A 23755-nucleotide genomic window follows, 5' to 3' on the forward strand; every position below is an offset into this window, starting at 1 on the left:
ATACATCTAGCCTAGTATCCCGTCTCTGACAGTGGCCGGTACCAAATACTTCGCAGGAAGATGCAAGAAACATCCCCAATTGTTAAACACAACTGTCCACAGGAGAAACTAGTGGTTTGCTTGCACTGTCAAGCAGGAGGCCTTGTGGGTATGTAAGGTGTCTGACTCAATGAAGATATTTACTCTGCACACCAGCACCTCCATTTTTTTTACTACTTTCCCCCCAAACAGCAGCATCAAAACAGGATGGATATAAAGGAAGTTTGTAATGCCAGAAAAGGGGATTTTGAGCAAGTGGAATTTGAGCACTTGCTTATTCTAGCACAGTTGGCATCTTCACCTCCTGAAGCTAGACATGATAACCTCTGTATTACGGGAGCAGTGTGGTCCAATGGAGAGGGCTCTGCACTACGAGTCAGAAAACCTGGGTTCTATTCCTGGCTCTGACACTGATTTGCTGTATGACCTTGGGCAAGATGCTTTCTCTGTCTGGGTCTCTGTTTAGACTGGGATCATCTCTCATTATCTGCGTGTACAGAGTCTACTATAATGGGTCCCTGCTCTCATTTGGGGCCCCTAGGTGCTACCACAATGTAAATAACACTATGCCATTGATGTAAATCCAGAGTAACTCCACTGAAGCATTTTAGTTACTGTGGATTGTAAAACAGGGCAGAATTTGGCCCTGAGTCAGTAATGAATCCAAAACAGCAAATACTGGTCTTCATCCACACATCCCATCACTAGCTTTATTTAAAATGTAATGTAATTCCTCTATTGTCCACCTAGTTCTTTGATGACTCCTATTCCCATAAAGAAAAGGAGGACTTGTGGCACCTTAGAGACTAACAAATTTATTTGAGCATAAGCTTTCGTGAGCTACAGCTCACTTCATCGGATGCACTGTACGAGGGAAGAGTAGTCAAATTAAACAAACAAACACATCAACCTACATTTAATAGGGGATTTCCCTTTTGTAGGAGAGAGATAAACACCCATGATAAAAATATTCCCCTTAGGGAATACCTAAATAAAAGTTAAACAAAACAAAAAAACAAAAACCCCAAACCAAGCAATCTTCCAACACACACAGCTAAACAATCCTTTTCACATACACAAAGCTGAAAGCTCAGTTCCACTTCATGGCCGTTTCCCTCCGTTAAAAACAAAAGCTTTTCGCATTCGTTAAGTTGCTTAGTGGGGCAAGCGGGGAAGGAGGTGGGGGAATAAAGTGTTCTTCCAGATTCTGAGAGAACTTTTGTCCCATTCCAACATGCACGCTCGCTGTCTGACATGATACAGGATATTTCCTCCCACCAACCCACTCACAGAGAAGTATTCAGGCCCAATTCTGCGCTCAGATAAACTGGCACAGGCCTGACTGGAATCAACCAGACTTGCAGTAGAGTAACTGAAAGCAGACTTTGGCCAAGTGCATGTCAGGGAGGGGATACAAAACTCAGAAGGAAGAGTAACTGCAGCAGGCCCTGTAAAATATGCAAAGAGCAAATTCCAGCTGAGGGCAGCTCAGCGTGGTTCCTACTGGCTGAGGCAGAGGAGGGAAAGAAGCCTCCCTTTTACTCCTTTATTACAGCTGCTGCCTACAGATGTTGAGAATCCTGGTTGATTGCTCAGCAGCAATTATAAGCAAAGCATAAACCCAGTCGGACCATAGACTGGTCCAAGGACTTGCTGGTTCATCACTCCAGCATCTGGAGCAGGAGTTCTCAAACTGGAGGTCATGACCCCTCAGGGGGTAGCGAGGTTATTACATGGGAGGTCACGAGCTGTCAGCCTCCACCCCAAACCCCACTTCGCCTCCACCATTTATAACAGTGCTAAATATAAAAGTGTTTTAATGTATAAGGGGGGTTGCACTCAGAGGTTTGCTGTGTGAAAGGGGTCACCAATACAAAACTTTGAGAACCACTGATCTAGAAAAACTGAAGGCAACATTTGGACTAGGTTTCCCTTCCTTCCAGGGAGGGGGCACTTTGGCTGGAAAGCATGTGAAACTCCACGGCTTGGAAGGAGTTTCACATGTGATCTGGACTCTCCTACGGTCGCGGGACATTCATATGCAGCATTTGGATTCAGCCTGTTACAGAAATCAAGGTGATGAAGTTGGGATCCGGACGTCCTCAAAGCAGGGGCAGTGTTTGGACTGGGATGCCAACCTTGATTCTGGCCTCCTCTAATATAAGCTATATTGGGAAAATAACATTATTGACATATTTTTTTTAAAAGGAAGATGTAAGGGCAAAAACCCTTCAGCAGGAATCCACTGATGTAAATGATTTGAAACCTGAGTTACCAACCATTTCTGACTGATTCACTTAAACTGAACAACATTAAGAACTAATAAATAAAAGCCCTTTGTTTGCAATTCTTTTGCTCCAATTTGCTGCCTGGTTTGCAGCCAGAACCACCAGGATGGCCCTGGCACAGAATGCAAGAGGAAATTCGATCCCGGTGACCTGATGACTAATTGTTTTCTATTTGCATGTTTGAGCAGGTACTCCAGCATCAGAGCTGCTCGGTTGTTGTGCTCACAGAAGCAAGGGGTATGTCACTGACATCACACTGGTGCCAGTTTTTACTGCCTGTGATGGATGGAAGGACAACCTCTAACTAGTTGTAAGAAGTAAAATACTGGCCTTATGGGAGTCTGATAACAGAAACTCCTGGACTTACGGCAAGTCTGGTTAGGGCTGGTAAATCCTAAAACCAAATTCATCCTTGGGATAACTCAGCTGAAGTCAATGATGAATGAATGTCTGTCCTGGCTCCTGCTACTTAAGTCAGGATAAAAATAGTGTAAGACCCCAGAATATGGCCTGCAGCTGCCGAAAAGCTGCCCATCGGACCTTCGGCATCACAAATGCTGGGCTCCCTTGTGCTACAGGATTCATTTCAAGGGCGTTTTAGCCCAAATCTGACACCAGCAGGGCAATGACCCGAGTTGTGTACAAACACGAAGGGCCTGAACTGGCATTGCTCATGAAAATTGTGCCTCAGACACCTGTCTTGATTACCCCAGATATACCTGTGGGAAGCAGATTCTATGGGATGGAAACAGTGCCTGCGGCTCCATCAAACCACAGGGGACTCTCTGCCCAGGAGCCTTTCTCAGTTTTATACCTGTGCCCCACTGGTGAGGCCTCAGCTGGGGTGCTGTGTCCAGCTCTGGGCACTAGACTTTAAGGAAGCGGGGAGTAAATTGGACAAAATCCAGAGGAGAGCAACAAAAATGATAAGAGACTTAGCAAACAGGACCTGTGAGGAAAGATTGAAAGGAATGGGCATGTTTAGTTTAGCGGTAACAGTCTTCATATACGTAAAACGTGGTTATAAAGAAGTTGGTGATCAATCATTCTCCCTGTCCACGGAAGGTAGGATAAGAAGCAATCAGCTTGGTTTGCAGCAAGGGAGATTCAGGTGAGATATTAGGAAAAACTTACTAACTTTAAAGAGAGTTAAGCACTGGTTACCTAGGGAGATTGTGGATATCCCATCATTGGAGGTTTTTAACAACAGGTGAGACAAACACTTGTCTGCCTCATTGTGAGACTAGATGACCTCTTGAACTCCCTTCCAGCCCTACATTTGTATGAGTCTATGATTTTAAGAAGTCCATCTAAGAGCTCTTTAGTAGTCTATATGAAATAACTTGGGTGGTCTCAGGCAAGTTTCTCCCATCTGCTTCATGTGCCCAGATATAGAAGCAAATTGCATACTATATCTCAGATATTACAGTCCACACACACATAAAGGGCCACTTTCATATTAGTTCACCTACAAGCCAGTATGTGATCTCATACAAATCCAATACGTAGGACACATGTGATGTTTATGACATTCACATACAAGTCACCAGTATTTCTGGCCCACACGGATTGCTGAACAGGGGTCAACATCCCAAAACTCACCCTCAGAACTGTGACCCCCTTTTCACACTCTCAGCAGAGAGAACAAGGTCTGAGTGGACCATGAACGCTGAACTGCCCTCTGATCCCTGGGGGGTCTCTCTAGGTCACAAAGGAGGCACGCTGGAATGGGGAAACTTTCACTCCCACTGCTCAAGCTGCCTATGTTCTGTGAATAGATTTCAGTCCCTCGGACTGAGGACTTTAGTTCAGCTGCCAACCCAACTACAGTGGCTGCACATAATAAAGGAGGACGAGCAACAGAAACAGAAGAGACAGCAAATCATGTCACAGGAGGATACCGGAAGCAGAGTCAACATTCTCTGACCAGTGGACTAGTACTAAAGCCTAACTGGTTCAGAAACACACAGCGTCAGGGACTCTAACTCCGTCACCTAATAATCTGCTGGGCTTAAGTCAAACGCCTCCCCTTCAACTGGCCTGGAAATTTTCTTAGGATGCAATTACAAGTACTAGTTCTGTGGACAGAGCTACACAGGCCGCTGGCTACCACCAGTCAGGAGTGGCCACTGTCAAGAATGCAGAAGTTCACTGAAGGAGCAGGCTGCTGCCTTTCAAGACAACCACATTTTGCAAGACTACAATTTGAAGGATCCCTGCTGTTATTAGTGCTCCTAACTGGACAGCCCGTCAGCATTCATAATCCACGTGTAAAGAGCGTCTGCCTTTGCCAAGTTTCAGAGTAGCAGCCGTGTTAGTCTGTATCCGCAAAAAGAAAAGGAGGACTTGTGGCACCTTAGAGACTAACAAATTTATTTGAGCATAAGCTTTCGTGAGCTACAGTGAGCCACAAGTACTCCTTTTCTTTTGGAGTAGGCAGCAGTTCTGCAGAGAAGGACCTAGGGGTGACAGTGGACGAGAAGCTGGATATGAGTCAACAGTGTGCCCTTGTTGCCAAGAAGGCCAATGGCATTTTGGGATGTATAAGTCGGGGCATTGCCAGCAGATCGAGGGACGTGATCGTTCCCCTCTATTCGACATTGGTGAGGCCTCATCTGGAGTACTGTGTCCAGTTTTGGGCCCCACACTACAAGAAGGATGTGAAAAAATTGGAAAGAGTCCAGCGGAGGGCAAGAAAAATGATTAGGGGACTGGAACACATGACTTATGAGGAGAGGCTGAGGGAACTGGGCTTGTTTAGTCTACAGAAGAGAAGAATGAGGGGGGATTTGATAGCTGCTTTTAACTACCTGAAAGGTGGATCCAAAGAGGATGGATCTAGACTACTTTCAGTGACAGTAGATGATAGGACAAGGAATAATGGTCTCAAGTTGCAGTGGGGGAGATTTAGGTTGGATATTAGGAAAAACTTTTTCACTAGGAGGGTGGTGAAACACTGGAATGCGTTACCTAGGGAGGTGGTGGAATCTCCTTCCTTAGAAGTTTTTAAGGTCAAGCTTGACAAAGCCCTGGCTGGGATGATTTAGTTGGGGATTGGTCCTGCTCCGGGCAGGGGGTTGGACTAGATGACCTCCAGAGGTCCCTTCCAACTCTGATATTCTATGATTCCATTATTCTATTCCTTTTCTTTTTGCCTTTGCCAAATCAGTCTGCTTTGCTATACGTATGCTTTATATACTTATGCTGGACTATTGAGAGATAACATTCCATAACTCTACATGCAGCGAGTTATGCATTGGGCCTAATTCTCTTGGTGTAAATCAGAACTTCGCTGCAGTCAATGTGAGGAGAAGCAGGTCCAACATACTGACGCATTTCAGTGTATATCTGAATCATCTAATACTTCAGGTAGCTGGGAACACTCAAAAATTACTCTCTTAACTTGTACATGCCACACAGCAGCTCTGACTGATTGCACGCCGGTTTTACATCAGTGTGATTCAATGTACTTACTCCCAATTTACACCCGTTTCAATGGGTGGGGGGATCGGTCTGCAGGGGTTTGTTTAATTCTTTTCCCTCTCTCTCTGAATCATGTAGTTTATGTCTATTTATGTGCCTACTGGCTGAAATTTCCAAAAGAATTTAAGGGAATTAGGGCTAGATTTTTAAAGGTAAAATCCCATTGGATTTTAATGTGGGTTGGGTGCCTAATTGGCCTGTATGCCTTTGAAAATCTCGCCTTTTACCATTAACCGGAGATGACACTCTGTTTCTTTGTGTGGAAACAGGCCCCTCCATAAAAATGTTAGTAGTGTATATTGAATAACAAGTACAATAACTGTTTATTAAACACAGGATTCCTTTCCTGGCAGTTTGGTTGCTTCATGGGGTAGGACCGGGAGAAATGGAACAGATAAATCCTGTTGAGCTGTGCTAGAAATGGATCTTAGCTCAGCTTTTAAAGACCAGCTGTATCGGCGCATTTTGGTCATTTCATGTTTTAGTGCAGCACTAACATAAGCGTCTTATGTTACAGCAAACACCACCTATCCCAGCATCCCAAGTGGACTGAAGCAATAAGCAGCTGTATGGAGGACAATGCCATAGAGCTGAAGTTTGCTTATAAATGTCTGGGAGGGACACTGTAGCTACAAACAACTGAGTTCTGAAATGAATGCATGCTTTGATTTGATCTTTCTGGTGGGAGTCTCCCCATCGGGAATAGGGAAAGAGGACAGACTTTGACAAAGAAGGGATGGGGAGGAAGCTGGGTTTTTTTTCACGTTAGGGTCTTAGACTTCAAAAGCAACACAATACCTTTGGTTTACCATTGTAAAATAAATAATACTCATGATGCATCTCACGTCCTCATTCCTGTAATCTACTGAGACCACTCTAGGTTGTGTTTGGAAAATGGCAGGACAAGGCTATTATACATAAACTACTGTTGGAAGTCGGAAGACTATTTTCTGCTTTTGCAGACCCCAGATTGCAGGGAGAGGGACTGAGAAGATGAGAAACCGATGACAAGAACATGCAGGGTGAGTGATGGTGGAGCCAATCCCTCCCTCAAGACGTGGTTCCCTGCTGACACAAAGGTAGAGAACAGCTGGGAAGTAGGCAACGGCACATGTGTGGGCCTGGATCCAGGTGTGAATAGGAGATGGAGTGAGGTATACATTCCTGAGTTTTGGTAGTTCAGATAAAAATGACAAAACCCAACCCCAGCTGCTCCCTCCCATCTCTACTGAATATACTTCTGTTTAGCTGTATTTCACCCTCTTCTCCAGTTGATAGTTCAACATCCATTTCTCAAATGTAGAAGGATCATAGTAATGAGAGTCTATTAAGTCAGGATCTATTACAGTGAATAGGGCACTGGATTAGAGCTCTGCTCGGGCCTAGTTTTTAAGCCTAACCTGGACTCAAGCCCACCTGACCCAACCTGCGCCCAAGAGGGTTGAGTTATTTTCCGACCTGGCTTGACCCCAACCATTCACCCCTTTATTCTCCACTGAAGTGGGAATCAAGAACCCTAGATTCTATCCTTGGCTCTACCTTCAACCTGCTCTGTGACATTTGCCAAAATCACTCCACCTCCGTTTTACCATCAGTAACATGGGGCTAATTATATTTATCTTCCTCTTCAAAGCACTTTGAAACTGATGGATGAAATAGGAGCTAAGTATTATTAGATGGTCAAGTCCATCCCCCCTAGGAAAGGCAGGATACTGTCACCTGATTTTACAGAGGCAGCTCTTAGGATCCTCAAAAATTCCACCCTGGGCACTGAGGAGCCTGATTCATGTGGGAGGAAGAGCATCCCTGTTTCAGGAAAGTACCAAATCGAACATAAGATTGATGCTGTCCATGTGGCAAGCTGGAGGAGGGTTGTTTTTTGGGAGGGGGAGGAGGTGGGGGGGAATTTCTGAGCAATGAGAGATTGAGGAGGATGCTGTCTCAAAAAAAAAATCCTTCATTATATCAGAGCAAAATACTAAATCTGGTCTTGGCTGGAGGCACTGGTTTGAATGGAAGAAACCTTTCAAGAAGCAAAGGACAGGCGCAAGACACATGGGGATAAAACTACACACCTTATGGTTCAATTTGCCTTTAAACTTTCCTATGGGCCTTTCACCCGTGACCGTTTTTATGCAGAATTATGACATACAGGCACAATCCTCACAAACTACATTCTCCACACAGCACACATGCACTCGGCACTAGCTCGTCCGCCACATGCATAGCATGAGGGTGAGTGCTGACCAGCTGCACTTGGCATCTGCCTCACTTTAGGCACACCTTGAATGCCAGGGGTTATACTCTCCTGGCTCTGGGGCTCGCACTCTTCACTCCTTCCTCTATAAGAGATGCAAACGCCTTCCCCCCCATCTGCCTTCTATCGTCTATTCTTTGTCTCTGTAGTCATAGAGTCACAGATTCCAAGACCAGAAGGACCCATTGTGATCTAGACAGACCTCCGGTATAATACAAGCCATAAACTTCCCCCAATAATTTCTAGAACATACATTTTAGAAAAATAACCACTCTTGATTTAAAAATTGTTAGTGATGGAGAATATACCACGACCTTGGTAAACTGTTCCAATGGTTAATTACTCTCACTGTTAAAAATGTATGCCTTATTTCCTATTTCCAGTTTGAATTTGTCTACCTTCAACTTCTAGATATTTCATCATGTTCTACCTTTTCTGCTACACTGAAGAGCCCATTATCAAATATCTGATCCCCACGCAGGTACTTAGAGACTGTGATCAAGTCACCCCTTAACCTTCTCTTTGTAGCTAACTAGACTGAGCTCCTTGAGTCTACCACTCTAAGGAATATTTTCTAATCCTTTAATCATTCTCATGGCTCTTCTCTGAACCCTTATCAACATCTTTCTAGTATGATGTGGTTTGACAGATATCTCCAGTGTTGGGCTGGGCCTTCATTAACACAGCAAAAATGTGCCCACAGGAAAAGTACCAGCTGTTTCTTCTCCATCATTGTTTCCCCAACTGTTGCTGATCCAAGTACTTCACTCAAATTCCAGGCTGCTAGCAAGATGCTCTGTTCTCATTCCACATGGAGATGTGGCTACTGATACTGTATTATTCAAGTGAAAATAAATCACAATCAGTATCTTAGTATTTCCAAGATGGTCTTTCATCACAAAGGATGGTACCATGTTTCACTAGTTGTTTGTATGCAAATTGCCACTGAAATGCATCCACCTCTAAGGTGTGACACTGTCTGCCAAAGTGGTGGAAAGCTGAAATACTGGCAAAAGGGACCTGAGACAAATTACCACTCTTACGAATGTACCCTGGTATCTTTAAAGTCAGTCCAGAAGAGACAGGGCTTTGATTTATTATCAATCCATGATATCGTCTCCCACCCTGGAGCCCTGCAGAAACCCTTTTGCTGAAGCCCTGTGGTGTATTTCTGGGGAACAGGAAGGGACGGAGCCAGGAAGCAGCTATTTTCCACCGCAGCAGCTGAACCCCAGAGGATTTCGAAGTGGGAGTCAGTGACACTTCAGCTGTGGGAAAGGCAGCCAACGATAAGCCATTTGCCCAATGCCATGGAGGGAGTCGGCAGCAGAGCAAGGACTAGAACTCAGGAGATCCTGGCTCCCAGTCCTGTGCTCGGACACTACCACACTCTAAAGGATGAAGTCAAACCTGCTGGGATTTGAAAGTGTGGTTCTAGGAAGGGTAGGTATGCCTAGCTGATGCCCACCCCACAAAGCCATCCTTTCTAACTTTCTACTGAAGTACTGTTTGCTATTACAATTCAGGTGAAGAAGATTAGTCACCAGGCACTACTACCGCCAAAAAGCTTGAGTCCCTGTTTCCCCAGTCAGAAGAAATATGAGCATATCTGTGTAAGCAAATCAAATCAGTCTTTACGGAGAAAGGCCTTCTGCAGCATCAACTAAAAGAGGCTATTGGAGGTTTCACTATGACATGCTTATTTGAAACTCTCTCGGAAAACTAAGCAACACTCATAACCCAACCTAAATTAACAGAGAAGGAAATGACTGCAAGATCCTATAAGCTGCTAAGTGAGAGGAAGGGGCACACTTACTTTACCTTACTTTATGGGGGATGGACAGCTTTTTGGGCAGGGCATACCTCCCCTCACCACAATCACCAATCTACTCCTAAAACCCTAATTCAAGTCCAGTTGGTCAAGAGCTGGATCTAGTTGTCCCTGTGCATTGCTGAGTGGGGAAAAAAATAGAACACTTCAAAGGATTTGACATCTCAAAAGAGATCAGACAAAGTGCTATGAAACTTCCAGCTTCAGTTTCTAGGGTTTTAGGATGCAGACAGTCAGCTGACATAGAATCTCATTCATGACTGGATATAGGGCCCTTAAATTCAAAACCAAGGATGGGGTGGGAACTCAATTCAACACAGGTAGAAGGGAAAATCGTTTAACCTTATTCTCCCAAGGACTCTGCTAGGGAGATCTTACCCCAGCCTGGGAGGGGAGATTTCTAAATAAGACCCTCAGCGTGGTGTTATGTGAACCCCCAGAGTAACAGAGCCAAAGCTGGTCTTCAGGTAATAAAGAGATGCCCTTCAAGCTTAGCAGGGGTGTCTAACACAAGAGGCTTGGACAAATGAGATGCTGCTGGTCCGCAGATAACATGTGAGGCTACTGGCCAGGCACAGTTGGAAGGAACTCAAGTTACAACATCACACCTGGTTTCTGGATGAGAGAGAAAACTCATCCTTAAGTACACTTATATTTGCAGCCCTTTCTCTCTCAAAATGGCTTCTGATGATCTGCTTCAGGCCCTTGTGCCATCAGGTCTCCAATGCTGGCAGTTTCCCAAAGCAGCAGATCTAGAGCTTTGTCTATTACGCTCCCATTTTGTGTTATTTTTGTGTTATTTACATGTTAGTGCCTACTTGCCAAGAGAAAAACCACTCAGAGGAAAGAGAAGCCAAAGGAAAGATCAGGGTTTATTTTTTCCCCGTTAGTCGTCATGACACAATTTACACAAAAGGTCTAATGCCCCTGCCTTCAAAGGGTAAGGCTGTAGAATAACGGAGCCCCTTTCCCTGGAGCGCACCAAGGGTCTGGCCGTCTGAAATCGGTGGAAGGTACAACGGTATACAGAATCCAGATGCGAAAATGTAAAACTATGGCTTCAGCAGACAGAACAACCACAAATGGCACGTGATTTACTACTGCCTGCAGTGCATCATCTGATAGGCCCTTAGTCGTTTCTAAATAGGATGTTTTTTTCAGTTTTTTTTCTATTGGGCATCAGCTGCTTTTTTTGAAGGAATACTCAGAAAACCAGTTTATTCTTATAAGAAGCTATTTGTCAGCTGAATGGCTTCCATGCAAGACCCCGCAGCAAGAAGGGACTTTTCATGGAATCCAGTCCCATGTTCTCTAAACAAACACTCACATGAGAGACTGTGAATTGCAAATTGGGATGGCTTGAGATCTATCAGAAAGCCTGTAGGAACCCAATGGAACTACAAACTATTTAAATATGCAGGTCAAATGTTAACTGTAAATCTGTGCTTACTTTAATAAAACTTATTTCAAAAGAAAATAAGAAAATTACTTGTTATAACAAAAATCCTTAGCACGTCTCTCGCCACTTCCAGCCAAGGATCTCAGATATGTAGATGAATTAAGCCTCATGATGCTTCTGGCAGGTGGGTGAATTAGTATTTCAGTTTTAGAGATTCTGGACAGTAAGCCACAGGCTGGTTAAGTGACTTACTCAAAGTCACATTGAGTCATGGCAGCGCTGGAACTGTGTGTTAACCATCTGTCTCTTTAAATGGTATATTTGTTTGGCACTATTTTATGCAACACTAAGTACAGAGCATGCAATACCAGGTTTATTAGATTCCAGTTACAGAAGTACAGTTCATCACAGCTTACTGGTCAAAAGGCTGCAAGAGTGGGATTTTCAAAAGCAGTTAGCACTGGGCTAATTCTATTCACACTGAAATCAATGGGAGCACATGGAGTGCATTTGAAATTTCCACTCTCATATTTGCAAACGAGAAGCAGCTAAGAATGTAAAGACGTCTACTTATCAAAGGACAGCACCCAAGCATTGGAGTCACCGGCCTTCACAGCTTCTTTGATATCAAGGGCTCCCCGTGGTGCAACAAGCATCCAGGCTGTCTCCTAGTTCACAAGAACATCAATATTCATCTTCATGCAAGGGTTTTTTCACAGTCATTTCTAATAAACGGGATCAAAGAGGGAACAGGTGTCACACTGGGTGGTGCGCCCAGGCATCTGCTTAGCAAAACAGGGCCGTGTCCTCTTGTGGCACAATTAATAGCATCACTGCAACTCTTTACCTCCGCGGCATCTTCCATCAGCGGCTCAGGAAAGCTCCTGTTCCTCGTGGAATTGACTTGATAAGAGCCTAAGTGGTCTGCTTACGGCCACGCTGACAAGAGCTCTCTCCAGATCAGAGTTAAAATTCTGCCATATTGTTGCAAGCGGGCTTCCGGCACTGATTTCATGGCCAACAAGGCCAGCGTTATTTTTCAGAGAAAAAGGCTAACCCGGAACAGTGCACAAACCTGTTTGAACACTTCAAGCTGTATAGCTAGAAGCAGGATATTTTCAGGAGGAGGTCCTGGCCTGTAGAATTCTTTCCTCATTTGGTCCGTCAGAACCTGGATCTACCGACTTTGGGGGAAAACTGCAAGGCCTATCTAGATCCAGGTTTCCACAAAGGGTGGCTTGAATGGGGTAGCAATCCGTTGACAAAAGATGATTTTAGTTGTGTAGTGATGGGAGAGACTTCTGAACCTTGAGCCATATGAATGCTCACAGGTGTATTTAAAGACTATAGAGGCTACCTAGAGTTCCAGAGAGGCATTTCTAACAAACTGGATGGATAGCTGGATGAAAGAATGAACTAAGGGGTAAAACCTAGATATCCTGTAATGGATGATAAACTCAAATGGGCCCTTTTGGACAACACTTTCCAACCCTATTTGAACAGTGCTGGGAGTGGTAGAGGGGATGTGGGTTTCATACCCACGAAACCACACAGTTTCCTAGTGCAGACAAAGCTCAATAAATTGTCTCCTCTAGTTAGTCAATAACATGGGTCTAACGGGACTCTCAGACATGCACAAAACTTCTTCCCCATACAGTCCAGGGAAACCAGGAATCACATTAGCAGCTTTAAACACAGCTGCTACTAGCATGATTTAGTCTGTGCCATGCAGAGCACCTCACAACTACGCTAACACATGGCACATCCATCCATCACCTTCCAAGAGGTTACTGCCACTTTGTAGGCTTTCACCTGGTGCCCTCAGATAAACATTTTGCTTTTTTAAAATCAGATTCTGCTAGTCTTACGAGGAAGATTCAGGAAGCAGAAAGGGGGGAGGGGTAGCAAGCCAAGAGATTCTAGTATTGTGCTCGGATTAATGCAAACACAAACACATAGAGGTTATTCCTGGTTTTGTAGGGACCTGTATGTTGTATTAGGGAAAAATAAAAATAGAGCATCAGAAGAATTATAGCAGCTTTCCTAACAAGCAGAGGAGTATGGTCAATGCAAGAGAGTGTGGACTCAGAAGCCAAACTGAGATGATCTCTCTCTGGATAGGTAAGAACTAGAAGAGACATCTGCCCCACTTTGACTGGGATTGTCACAGATTTTTCCATTATATGACCCCCTGACACCTCTGTCCTTGAATGCTCTGTTCAACCCTGCTCCTTCCCCTTAACCCCAAGAGGAGAGAGTAGAAATAGAGGCGGTTCAGAAATGGATGATGAATATGAGAGCAATGGAAAGGCTTCTGTACAAAGAGAGAGTGGGCTTGTTTCTTTTAGACAGAGAAATCACAGGGGATGTGTCAAAGGTACATAAACTAACAAATGGACCAGAGACAGTAAACTGGGAACGCCTATTCACTCTGTTTTATAATACAAAAACAAGGGGACACTCGACAGAACTGAAAAGCAACAAGTTGAAAACTTATCAAAGGAAAGCCTTTTGCTCTTTAAATGGGCGTTGTCCAGGAGTCCCTCATAATTTGCATACACACACACTTAACCTGTGCAATTCACTGAAACGATATCACTGAGGCCAAGAGTTTGTGAGATTAAAAATAATATAGATTAGACATTATATGGATGAAAACACCTTAAAAAACAAAAGAACTCTAAACTTTTATCCCTCAGGGCATAAACGAACCATCTTCTGCCAAAGGTTAAGAATTACCTTCCTCTATGGGCAGGTGGTTCCTAATTGTCCACCACAAGATTTCTTATACCTTCTTCTGAAGTTCCTAGTACAGACTACTGTTTAATACGGGATATTGGGCTAGGTGGACTCCTTGTCTGATCTGGTAAGACAATTCCTATGTTCCTGATGGAATTATGCAGGCACTTACACGCAATTCATTCTGGGGAATCCCAAAATCCTGAACAGCAAGATTCAGTCTTTGCAGAATGGTAAGTTTGAAGCATTTACAGAGCCCCATGAACAAAGTGTTATGAAAAAGCTATAAACGTGTGGGGGAGGGTTGGAGGCAGATGGTATCCTTCCTTCCCTGAGTTTTTCATAGCAGCCCAGCATATGCATCCATCAAACACTCATGTATAAAATACTAAGGCTCAGATCTGCTGATCTCAACAAAGCTACGCCGATTCATACCAGTGGAAAGTCTGGCCCTAGGTACATATGTAACTTTTCATGTACTTCAGGGGCCATCCAAAATGTAGGATATTTATCAGCACAGTATCCCTGTGAGGTAGATAAATACTATTACCCCCATTTAACAGATAGGGAAACAAACATGCTGGGTGAAAAGCTGGCACCACTGAAGTCAAATGGGAGTTATGGCATTTGCTTCCACGGGGTCAGGATATCACCCGTGGAATTTAAATGACTTTCCCTAAGGCCACACAAGGAGACAGCAGCAGAGCTAGGAGAAGAAGCCAGGTTCTGGTTTCTTTTCTGCTCAGCCCACTAACCAACCGTATCTCCTTAGACAATGATCCAAAATACTTTCTTTTTAGTGTGTCAAACACAAACAAATTGTGAAGACAGCACCAGCTTGAGAGAAGGTTTAAATTCCAGCTACGCAGAGATACTCTTTTGCTCATCAGATCACCTGTCCTGATTAGCTGTACACGTTAACATGCTGTACTAGGTTTGCATTCATCATAAAGTTTAAAAAAAAAAAAAAGGGTGAACACAACAGCTATTTAATCAAATGGTAAAGTAACAAGATAGGTCAGGGATATGAGAGGCAATTATTTTCTTGAAACCAGCCCGCTGTCAATTTATTCTGTGGTTTCAGCAGGCCTGTGCAGACTCATAAAAGTCAAGCTAGTGTTTATATCAACAGAGCTATGTCCACCTGCCATGCACCCGTTATGGCACATACCTCCTCCCTGACCACAGTGGAGCTCCAATGCAATTGAACTGGGAGCCTTTGAGGGAAGAAAAAAATAAAATCCCCACCATCTTCTTTGGGGAAGCACAGAGTCTAACCTCTGGAAAGAATCAAGCTGCTGCATGCAGCATGACTAATGACAAAGAAGGTGGCAAGGCTAGTGGTTAGAGTGGGAGACTGTGAAATCAAGACGCCTGGGTTCTGTGCTTAGTGTGCCAGCAACTTACAGTGTGCTCTTGGGCGTGTCACTTACAGGCTGATTTTCAGGGGGTGCCTGCAACTGGGAACAGGGGAGCTCAGCACTTCTAAAATTAGGCCATTCACCTCTTTGTGTTTCAACTTCCCCATCAGCAAACTAGGCATGCGGCAATCTTGAGCAACCCTACAATAACAATCCAGTGCATGCAACTGGCAATTAAGAGCAACACTACAACAACAAAGATCAAGACAAAAATAAATGCTAGTAAAGAAGCAGATATTTTTATTTTATGAAGCGTGTGTGTGTGTATGCAACTCATGGAGGGCTGCTGGACAATGTCCATTTAAAGAGAAAATACATGCACAGTTCCCACCTCTAAAACACAATCCCTTAATTATATTCTGATGTGTTACAGAGTCTGTGCTCCAACCTGAATGGAGATGGCAGTTTCCCACTTGTGCCATCTTTTGCAGACCCTGGCGCATCTTTTAGCAAAGAAACTTGGCACCTGTTTTAATCATGGTACAACTTTTAGATCCTGTATGCACTGGCATTCACTCCAGAGGTCCCTACCTCACCTACACCGTGCTGTCGTATACCACTTAACAACATATTTAGGTCCTGTTTAAGCTGCTATTTGAAACCATGTTAGCATGTATCTGAGGCATACTAAAATATCATAGCACCCAAGCACTTTTCTAGTAAGAACCATTTTTAAACACAGTTTGAACAACAGACAAGGCATTACAGCCGACGTATAGAAAAATATTTACCATTTTGGGGCACTGGGTAACAACAAGGTAGTTTCCCAACTGGATTAGAAACTGTTTGGTTTTGCTGAGGAATGTTAACGTGGCTAATGGCATGGTTTTATCTCATCCCCGAAGGCAAGACCAAACTGTGTTATAAACACAATTCCCCAACACAGTAAATGTCCTAGTTTACCTGGGTCATTAGAGAACTGAAGGAGTCGAACACCCAGGTTACCAGTTACGGTAAACAATCCCCTACCTGGTTTAGTTTTTTCTTCACATCTGAAAGGATGGAAGAGCAACAAAAAGCCACGTATGTCTGATAGAAAATGCAGAACAGCCAAGAGCGAAGGCATCAGTGTAACTTCTGAGGATACGAAATATTCTGGAAATACTTGAGCCAGCTTTACAAAACATTTGGAAGCCACATGTGTGATCAGGGGAAACCAGCTTTCTGAGATACACAATTAAACCAAAGAGACATGATGCTAAGGAGCTAGTACTGTTTCTGCTGTGAAACTGACAATGTTTTATGCACAAGATTTGACAGTGACATGACAGTCCTACAAACACAGGATCTGCCATCTCAACTCAGACCACATAGTTCATTCCATCAAGCCTGGTATCCTACTGGCCTTTTCTTGATGCTTCAGAGATCTCCTAAGCAACTGTTCAATGCAATATATGGGATAGAGATCTCCTTCACGCTTCTGCAGAGATCAGCTGACTCCCTTAAGAATGTGATTTCATGACTATTTAGCAAATTAAGCCTTCCTAGTAGTTCTTCCTTGCTGTAATCCCCAAAGTTTGAGAACATTCAAGCTGCAATCCACTAAGAGGGTCAATCTGGAGAGAAAAAAAATTACACACCAGCTGGTGATAGAAGCTGCTAGCCTGATCTCCCAGCAAGTCGAACAACAGAAGAACCATTGATCTCTTCACTGGATCTTACAGCTTCCTCTGTTTTCAAGCAGATCTTTTCCTCCTCAACCGTGACTCACTGCCAAGACCAGTCCGACCATCATGCCTGCCCAGATGGGTGAAGGTCACTGAGCCTCTGCAGGTGGGTGCACTGCCCTAGATAGAATTCAAATTGGCCACGCTATCTCCTTGGAATATTCTTCCACTTCCTGCTATAAAGAACTCTAGAGTGTTCAGCCAATCTGGATTTCTGGACTGGCTGAATGCATCGGCACCCTGTGCTTGAACCAAAGGCCTCGCCCAGTAGGCTGTCCATTGGCCTCTTCCATTCTCACTACCAGGGGTGAGGGTGGCGCCTTTGTAATTTTGTGTCAAAGAGAAAGCTACATGCTTTACACTGTATTAATATTTGTCCCCCTTGGTATCTCTCGTCCCAAGTTTGTGTTATGTATTTGGGTCAAAGAAGGATCAAGTGCTTTAATACTACTTCGTAATTCTCTGCCCTTTAGCACCCTCGGCCCAGGGACCTCAAAGCAGTTGACAGACACTAGTGAATTCCGCTTCACAACACCCTTGGGAGGCATATCAGCACTGATAGCCCCATTTCACACATGAAGCACAGAGAAGTAAAGTCATTTGCCCAAACTCATACTGCACAAGTCACAGAGCCAGGTGCAGAACTCAGGTCTCCTGTTTGAACTGTAGATTTCCTGAGACAGCATATACTGTACCCTAGCCACTGTCTTCTCGCCAGCGAATCAACGTGCTGCTTTGCTCTTACATTGCACAAGGCTTGTACTGAACGGGGGAAGCAAAGAGATGTACCCCGTGCAGTAGGTAGTCACAGACAGTATGGAACCCTGGGTAACAAATACTGAAGTAAAAAGAAAAAATAAAAGGAGTACTTGTGGCACCTTAGAGACTAACCAGTTTATTTGAGCATGAGCTTTTCGTGCATAGCTATGCATCCGATGAAGTGAGCTGTAGCTCACGAAAGCTCATGCTCAAATAAACTGGTTAGTCTCTAAGGTGCCACAAGTACTCCTTTTATTTTTTCTTTTTACGAATACAGACTAACACGGCTGTTACTCTGAAATACTGAAGTGAAAAGTACGACTGCCACACTTACCATTTACGGGGATCTCCAAAACCAGGACCAGCCTTACTTTAATCTTCTCCTCCCCCAAAATAATTCCTCCCCCCTTTACATTTAACATTTATATTGTGGAAGAGCCTGGGAGGCCAACAGGTCGCTTGCCCATTGGGCCAAGTGCTGTACAAATACACAGAAAATGACAGTCCACGCTCTAAAGCATTTACTGGTGTCTGGATCTTTCCCCAGAGCAGCACAGCAAATGACACCCTGATCTTTACCCTGCTAGCTCTGTCAAATGAACAGTTCCATGTTAGAAACATGATAGTCTCGCCAAAAAAAAAAAAAAAAAAAGGAAACTCTAGCAGGGGGGGGGACTCTGAGAGCAGTGATTTCTTCCCATCCAGTTCCATGGCTGGGTGGATGCACAAGGAGCCGTGGCAGAAAGTTTTCTCTCTCTCCGGCAATGGAATGGAGAGGGAGAGCGACATGGTCTATGAGTTTGGAGTTTGCCCTGGACAGCTGGGCCTCCCGAGCAGCTTCCTGCTTCGCTTTCCCACAAGGCCAGTACATTCCAGTCTGTCCCTGCTAGAGCAATATCAAACCCCAACAGCACTGGCAGACACTCTTCCGGGGTCTTCCTGATTCCAGTGTCAGCCCCACACGTTTGCAGTTGCCCCAAATATTTTTTCTTGCCCATCGCTTCACCTATGTCACTCCCTCACCTTTGAGTTGCTCAACTGTTTCCTCCTTGCCCCATATATCAAGTCCATACAACTTGCTGTCTCCTTTGAGGCTGTACACCAGACAGTTACTACCCATTTCTCTGACCTGGTCTCCTTTCACATCGACTCTCCCCTGCCACACGCCCTCTCTACTTTGCCAGCATTGAGACCTCCTCTCAGAGCACTAGTAGTAAATATTTCTAGCATGGTAGCATCCAAAGAGCCCACTCAGAATCGGGGCCATTGTGCTGAGTGCTGTACAAGCAGGGGGAAAAAAGAGACAATCCTTGCACGGAAGGGTCTACAAACTCAAGAAAACACCTTGGCGCCTTTTTCCTTTGTGCTTGGTTTGCCACCTCACCCTGCTCTAGCCCCTCCTCAAACTCAGTTCTGCCAGGAAGCCTATTTTTAACAAAAGTCCCCTGCAGCTAGCAAGCTGTGCACAAGCCTGGCTGACCGGAGCCATCCTTGTGCCTTCTCTCTCATGCCGCTGCCACCTGCTTCTGGGTGTTTGTGACCCTCACTTGTTGCGTCATGCTGAACTCACTTTGCCAGCCACAGCTGGGGCCATTCCTCTACTTGTTCTGAGACTGGCCTCCCACATTTCTGGGTGCCTGAAAAAATAACCATCTTCTTGAGAGGTGGTTTGCGCAATGAACGGCACGGCCTGACACCACGTCTCACATATTTAATCTCCTCTATTTCTAGAGTGCATTTGGCGTGCAGCTAAGAATATTAACACTAACTAACCAGTGAGCAAGTCTGAATATGGAGACTGTAAACCATCACTGACTTAAATGTACACATGGATTTTTTAATTCACCCTAAAGCTGTACTGCTCCAGGATGCAGGTACAACTCCCGGCCGCAGCAATGACGTCAGCACTTGCTCAGGGAGGAGAAGATATGTTAGCTCACAAGCCCACAGTGACTATTTTCCCTTCTTAGTTAACCAGAAAGCTGTCTGCCCTTTCATGTCTCCAAGCTGCCTTTCTTCACAACATCCACTATGTCCTGCATGACTCATCAGTGAAACAATAGATTTTCAGCTCCATCCCACAGCAATGACACACAAAGAGAACTGTTCCTTCTTGCTTTTGCAGCAGGTACAGTAGTGTCACTGAGCTAATGCTGCATTAGAGCTCTAGCAGCCTTGAGAACATGCACATAAAATGAATAAATAAAAAGGGGAATCCCAAAATTCTACTGCAATATGTTCAAGAACCTTGGCTTGAGAATAATTAACTGAAAGCCACTAATTGTATTAATACATTGCTAATCTAACAACACACACACACACTTGATCTTCTCCTTTTGAAAAGGTTACACACATTGTTATACAGGAAGTGAATTATATCTGGGTTAAGGTCAATGACGAGTACAGAGATCCATCAGGAAAGGTGGCATTCTTGCCAAGCATCAAGTACCATCTGCATCTACAACTATCCTACCATGTGATTAAAAATGACAGGTCGGAAGTGGAGCTGCCCTATACTACCTCATACAGGAGGTCTCACCCTGCCCATACCCTCCTGCACCCATTATCATGAATGCCAGTAAAGGCCCTGAGTTCAGTTTTGACTATGCTCATCATGATGTAGGCCCAGGTCTGAAGTTCAATTAGAATGAGATTTCTGCACCCATTCAGCCAAAAATATCCCCAAAAAGGAAGAGTTGTACATGTACACACACAAAATTGTCATCAGCCACAGGAAGATGATTTAAAAACTATCATTAAAATTGATCAAAAACACTGAAGGAGCCTCCCTGCAAGCAAGTGGGAATTGCTAGATCAGATTGATGCACTTAGGGACCGGGTCTGCCTTTGTGTGTGTTCGGCATGCCTAGCACAATGGATGCCACCACAATATAAGAAATTAAATAATCAAAACATATACACACGTTGTTATCTGCAGGATGAAGATCACATGGTGGGGGGGGGGGTGAGAGAGATGAGCTGGAGAGAAAATACCGAAGTATAGTCCTTGCTGCCCTATTTTTATCCAGTTTAGACTATAAACCCCTTGGGGTGAGGACTGGTTCTTCCTGCATCAGAAGATGCACTGATAGACATATTTTGCACTTTACATTTTCAAAGCCCTGCACCAACATTAATTAGCAGATGATCAGTGGGGGGGGGGAGGCAGGGGGGAAATATTCTTTAACCCCCTGCACTTCTGATCTCCCTAGCTCCAACTAGTAGAAGCCCTTCCCCCACCCAACCACACGCTCTGTTGTAAGAATGAAAGTGCAGCTGTGAAGCAACCCAGCAGAAGCCCCAGAGGGAGTGTCCCCGGCGCACGTGGTAGAGGGCGGGGCTTGACACGTCATCCTCCCCAATGGAACTAACTAGTTTGGAACGCAGCAACACGCTACATTCCAAATGGGAGAGGAAAGCTACAGCCCTGCCTTTGCCTTGGCCCAGATCCTTCCCCACAGATGGAATCAAGGTCGCACGAGAGCACGGATCTCCCCACCCACCCCCATCACACCACTGGCTTGGGGAGGGGGGAACCAACCCAAGGTTCCCCTCTGCACATTTCCAGGAAGGCAGAACACACAAAAAAGGAGGGGGGCGGAACAGTGGAGTGTATCATATGACACTCTATGTCATTTCATTATGCAAAAGCAGCCTCCCCTCACTCAGCTCTGCTGGAGTACTGCCACCGCCCTAAGATCTGAAATACAGGAGGAGATTTTCCCCACAAGGAAAAAAAAAACTGTACACGTTACATACATTAATGACCACTGTAAGAATTCAACCGCAAAGCAAATCGCAGGCAGGTTCTGTGAAGACAGGCGGGGAGGGGAGGGGGTCATCTTGGCGCATAACTACCCCCTCCCAACCCACCAGCCCAGACACACTATAATAATGATTAAAATACTTTAGGTTTTGAACCAAAAAAAAAAAAAAAAACAGGCTTCGATTGCTCTGACTTTTTGAACATGATCGTTTTCACCCTTTCAGCAACGAAAAAAAAAGTGCATTTTGCAGACTCCCATCCAAAGAATAAGAGTCTCTACATTGTACGCACATATGGATGAATGAGAGAGAAAAGGGGAGACAGCGTTAATCTCCCGAAAAAGAGGGCTTTCCGATCGCCTAGAGGCATGTGTCAGCACATCGCTACTAAACGCTCAACTCCAACAAAAATTAAGACTGCCTGCTTCAGAGGGGACGGGAAAGGCTAAAGGGAGACCGATTTAACTCCAAGCCCCTTTGCAAACATTTATTTTAATTCAGAACATCATGTACTAGAAACCATGCTTTTTTCTTACAAAATCAGCTTTGAAAGCGGTGTACCCTCCTCCACCCGCCTAAGACACAGTCAGTAACACACACTGCAGCGACGGGTGACTGGAAATCAGGCTGCTTTCTTGTAAAAATAAAGACTATATTTTTTTCCAGCTTTTGGAAAATGGTGTCCTGTGTCTTTAAACAGCTCTAATTCCGATTTTACATGCTGTCCCCCCCCCTTACCACGTGTTTTCTGTTGTTGCTGGGCTTGCCATTCCAGAAATCTGGCCGCTTCCAAAAGCGTCTCAATGCTCATCTCTTGGGTTGCCTTTCAGTGGAGGATCCAAAATCCTGGAGACTTTAAAAAAAACAAACAAACCGGGGGTCCCTTCTCCTTTTCTTCTCCCAAGTAAAAATGCCTAATCAAACCACCCCCCGCCCCGATCCCCTGCGAATCTTCCAGACAAGAAAAGGGTTTGCAACAAGATGGCGATGAGTATGTAACAGAAACACAACAAGAAAAAAGGACTAACACTGCCCTCAGCTACTATACAGACAGCTGCAGACAAAACCCAGCCTGGATCTTTGTAGGTCACTGGACTGGAACTCGTCAATGCCATTTTGCAGGGGTGGAGTTTAACCACTGCTGTTTTGAGTGAATCCTCCTTACACAGAGGGAGCAGATCTGCCACAGCTCTTATTTGGGATCAGATTTAACCATGTTGGGGTTTTTTTTAAATGTCTCCTTTTCTCGACAGATTTATTTTTGCTAGTGTGCATTTTAGTGAGACATTTAAAATGTCATCTGCCATTCAGACTGGCATAGATAGACAATATCTTCATGGAACTTTATTGTAACTTGGACTTGTTTGAGATAGTTTTTAAACTATCTACAGCTTAATCCAAAAAGACTCTGTCCCATAAATTAGACGGGTTTGGTCTGATTTTGGAGGGTCATTCAGGGAATTATAATAATTATAGATGGAAAAAATTAGGTCATTTTGCTTTCTGTTTTCTTTCCCAACCCACTGCTACTGCAGTGTTGTTGCTCACACATCATTTCCAGTCGAATTAGCCTGTCATTATTATTATTTATTGGGACCTGATTTTTCAGAGGTGTTGAGTACCTCCAGCTTGCGTGGACTTCATCTGGACTTTCGGGTGCTCAGCACTACTGAAAACCAGGCCCTAAATAGCTTACGCAAATTAAACAGTCACCTGGTATTTTATTAACACAAACCGATCTTGGAACTCTGATTTTTGTGCAGATGTCATGAATTATTTGGAAATACCTCTATTAACTCTCCAGACAACTCAATATAAATGACAGATCTTTAATAAAAACAGATAAACACGACAGTGTTGCAGTTACTGATTCTGCAAGATGGCCTATGCCAGGACAGGGACCCACCTATCAGTTTGCAGAACCAGGTCCCTAGAAAGGGAAAGGGTACTGTATCATCGTATCAGTATGTACTTTTCAAATATTTAACTTATTATGGGATTTTACAAGGAAATGGAAACAAGACAAAATGTTATCACAAATATTGATATAGGCCTGTATATATTACTGAATACAAATGAGGTTCCATGCATAATACAGGACAAGCTA

General features: G+C 44.3%; 1 protein-coding gene across 1 annotated transcript in view; it reads right to left on the bottom strand.

Moving 5' to 3' along the window:
* Positions 1-22672, bottom strand: part of MNT (MAX network transcriptional repressor) — a 70850-nt gene extending 48178 nt beyond the window's left edge. The window contains exon 1 of the mRNA XM_074974967.1: positions 22387-22672. Coding sequence (XP_074831068.1) covers positions 22387-22459 — 73 coding nt within the window. The 5' untranslated portion in view covers positions 22460-22672. The remainder of the gene's footprint in view (positions 1-22386) is intronic.
* Positions 22673-23755: the final 1083 nt, after the last annotated feature.

The sequence above is a fragment of the Natator depressus genome, chromosome 17, assembly GCF_965152275.1.
Source record: "Natator depressus isolate rNatDep1 chromosome 17, rNatDep2.hap1, whole genome shotgun sequence".
NCBI classification, from domain to species: Eukaryota; Metazoa; Chordata; order Testudines; family Cheloniidae; genus Natator; species Natator depressus.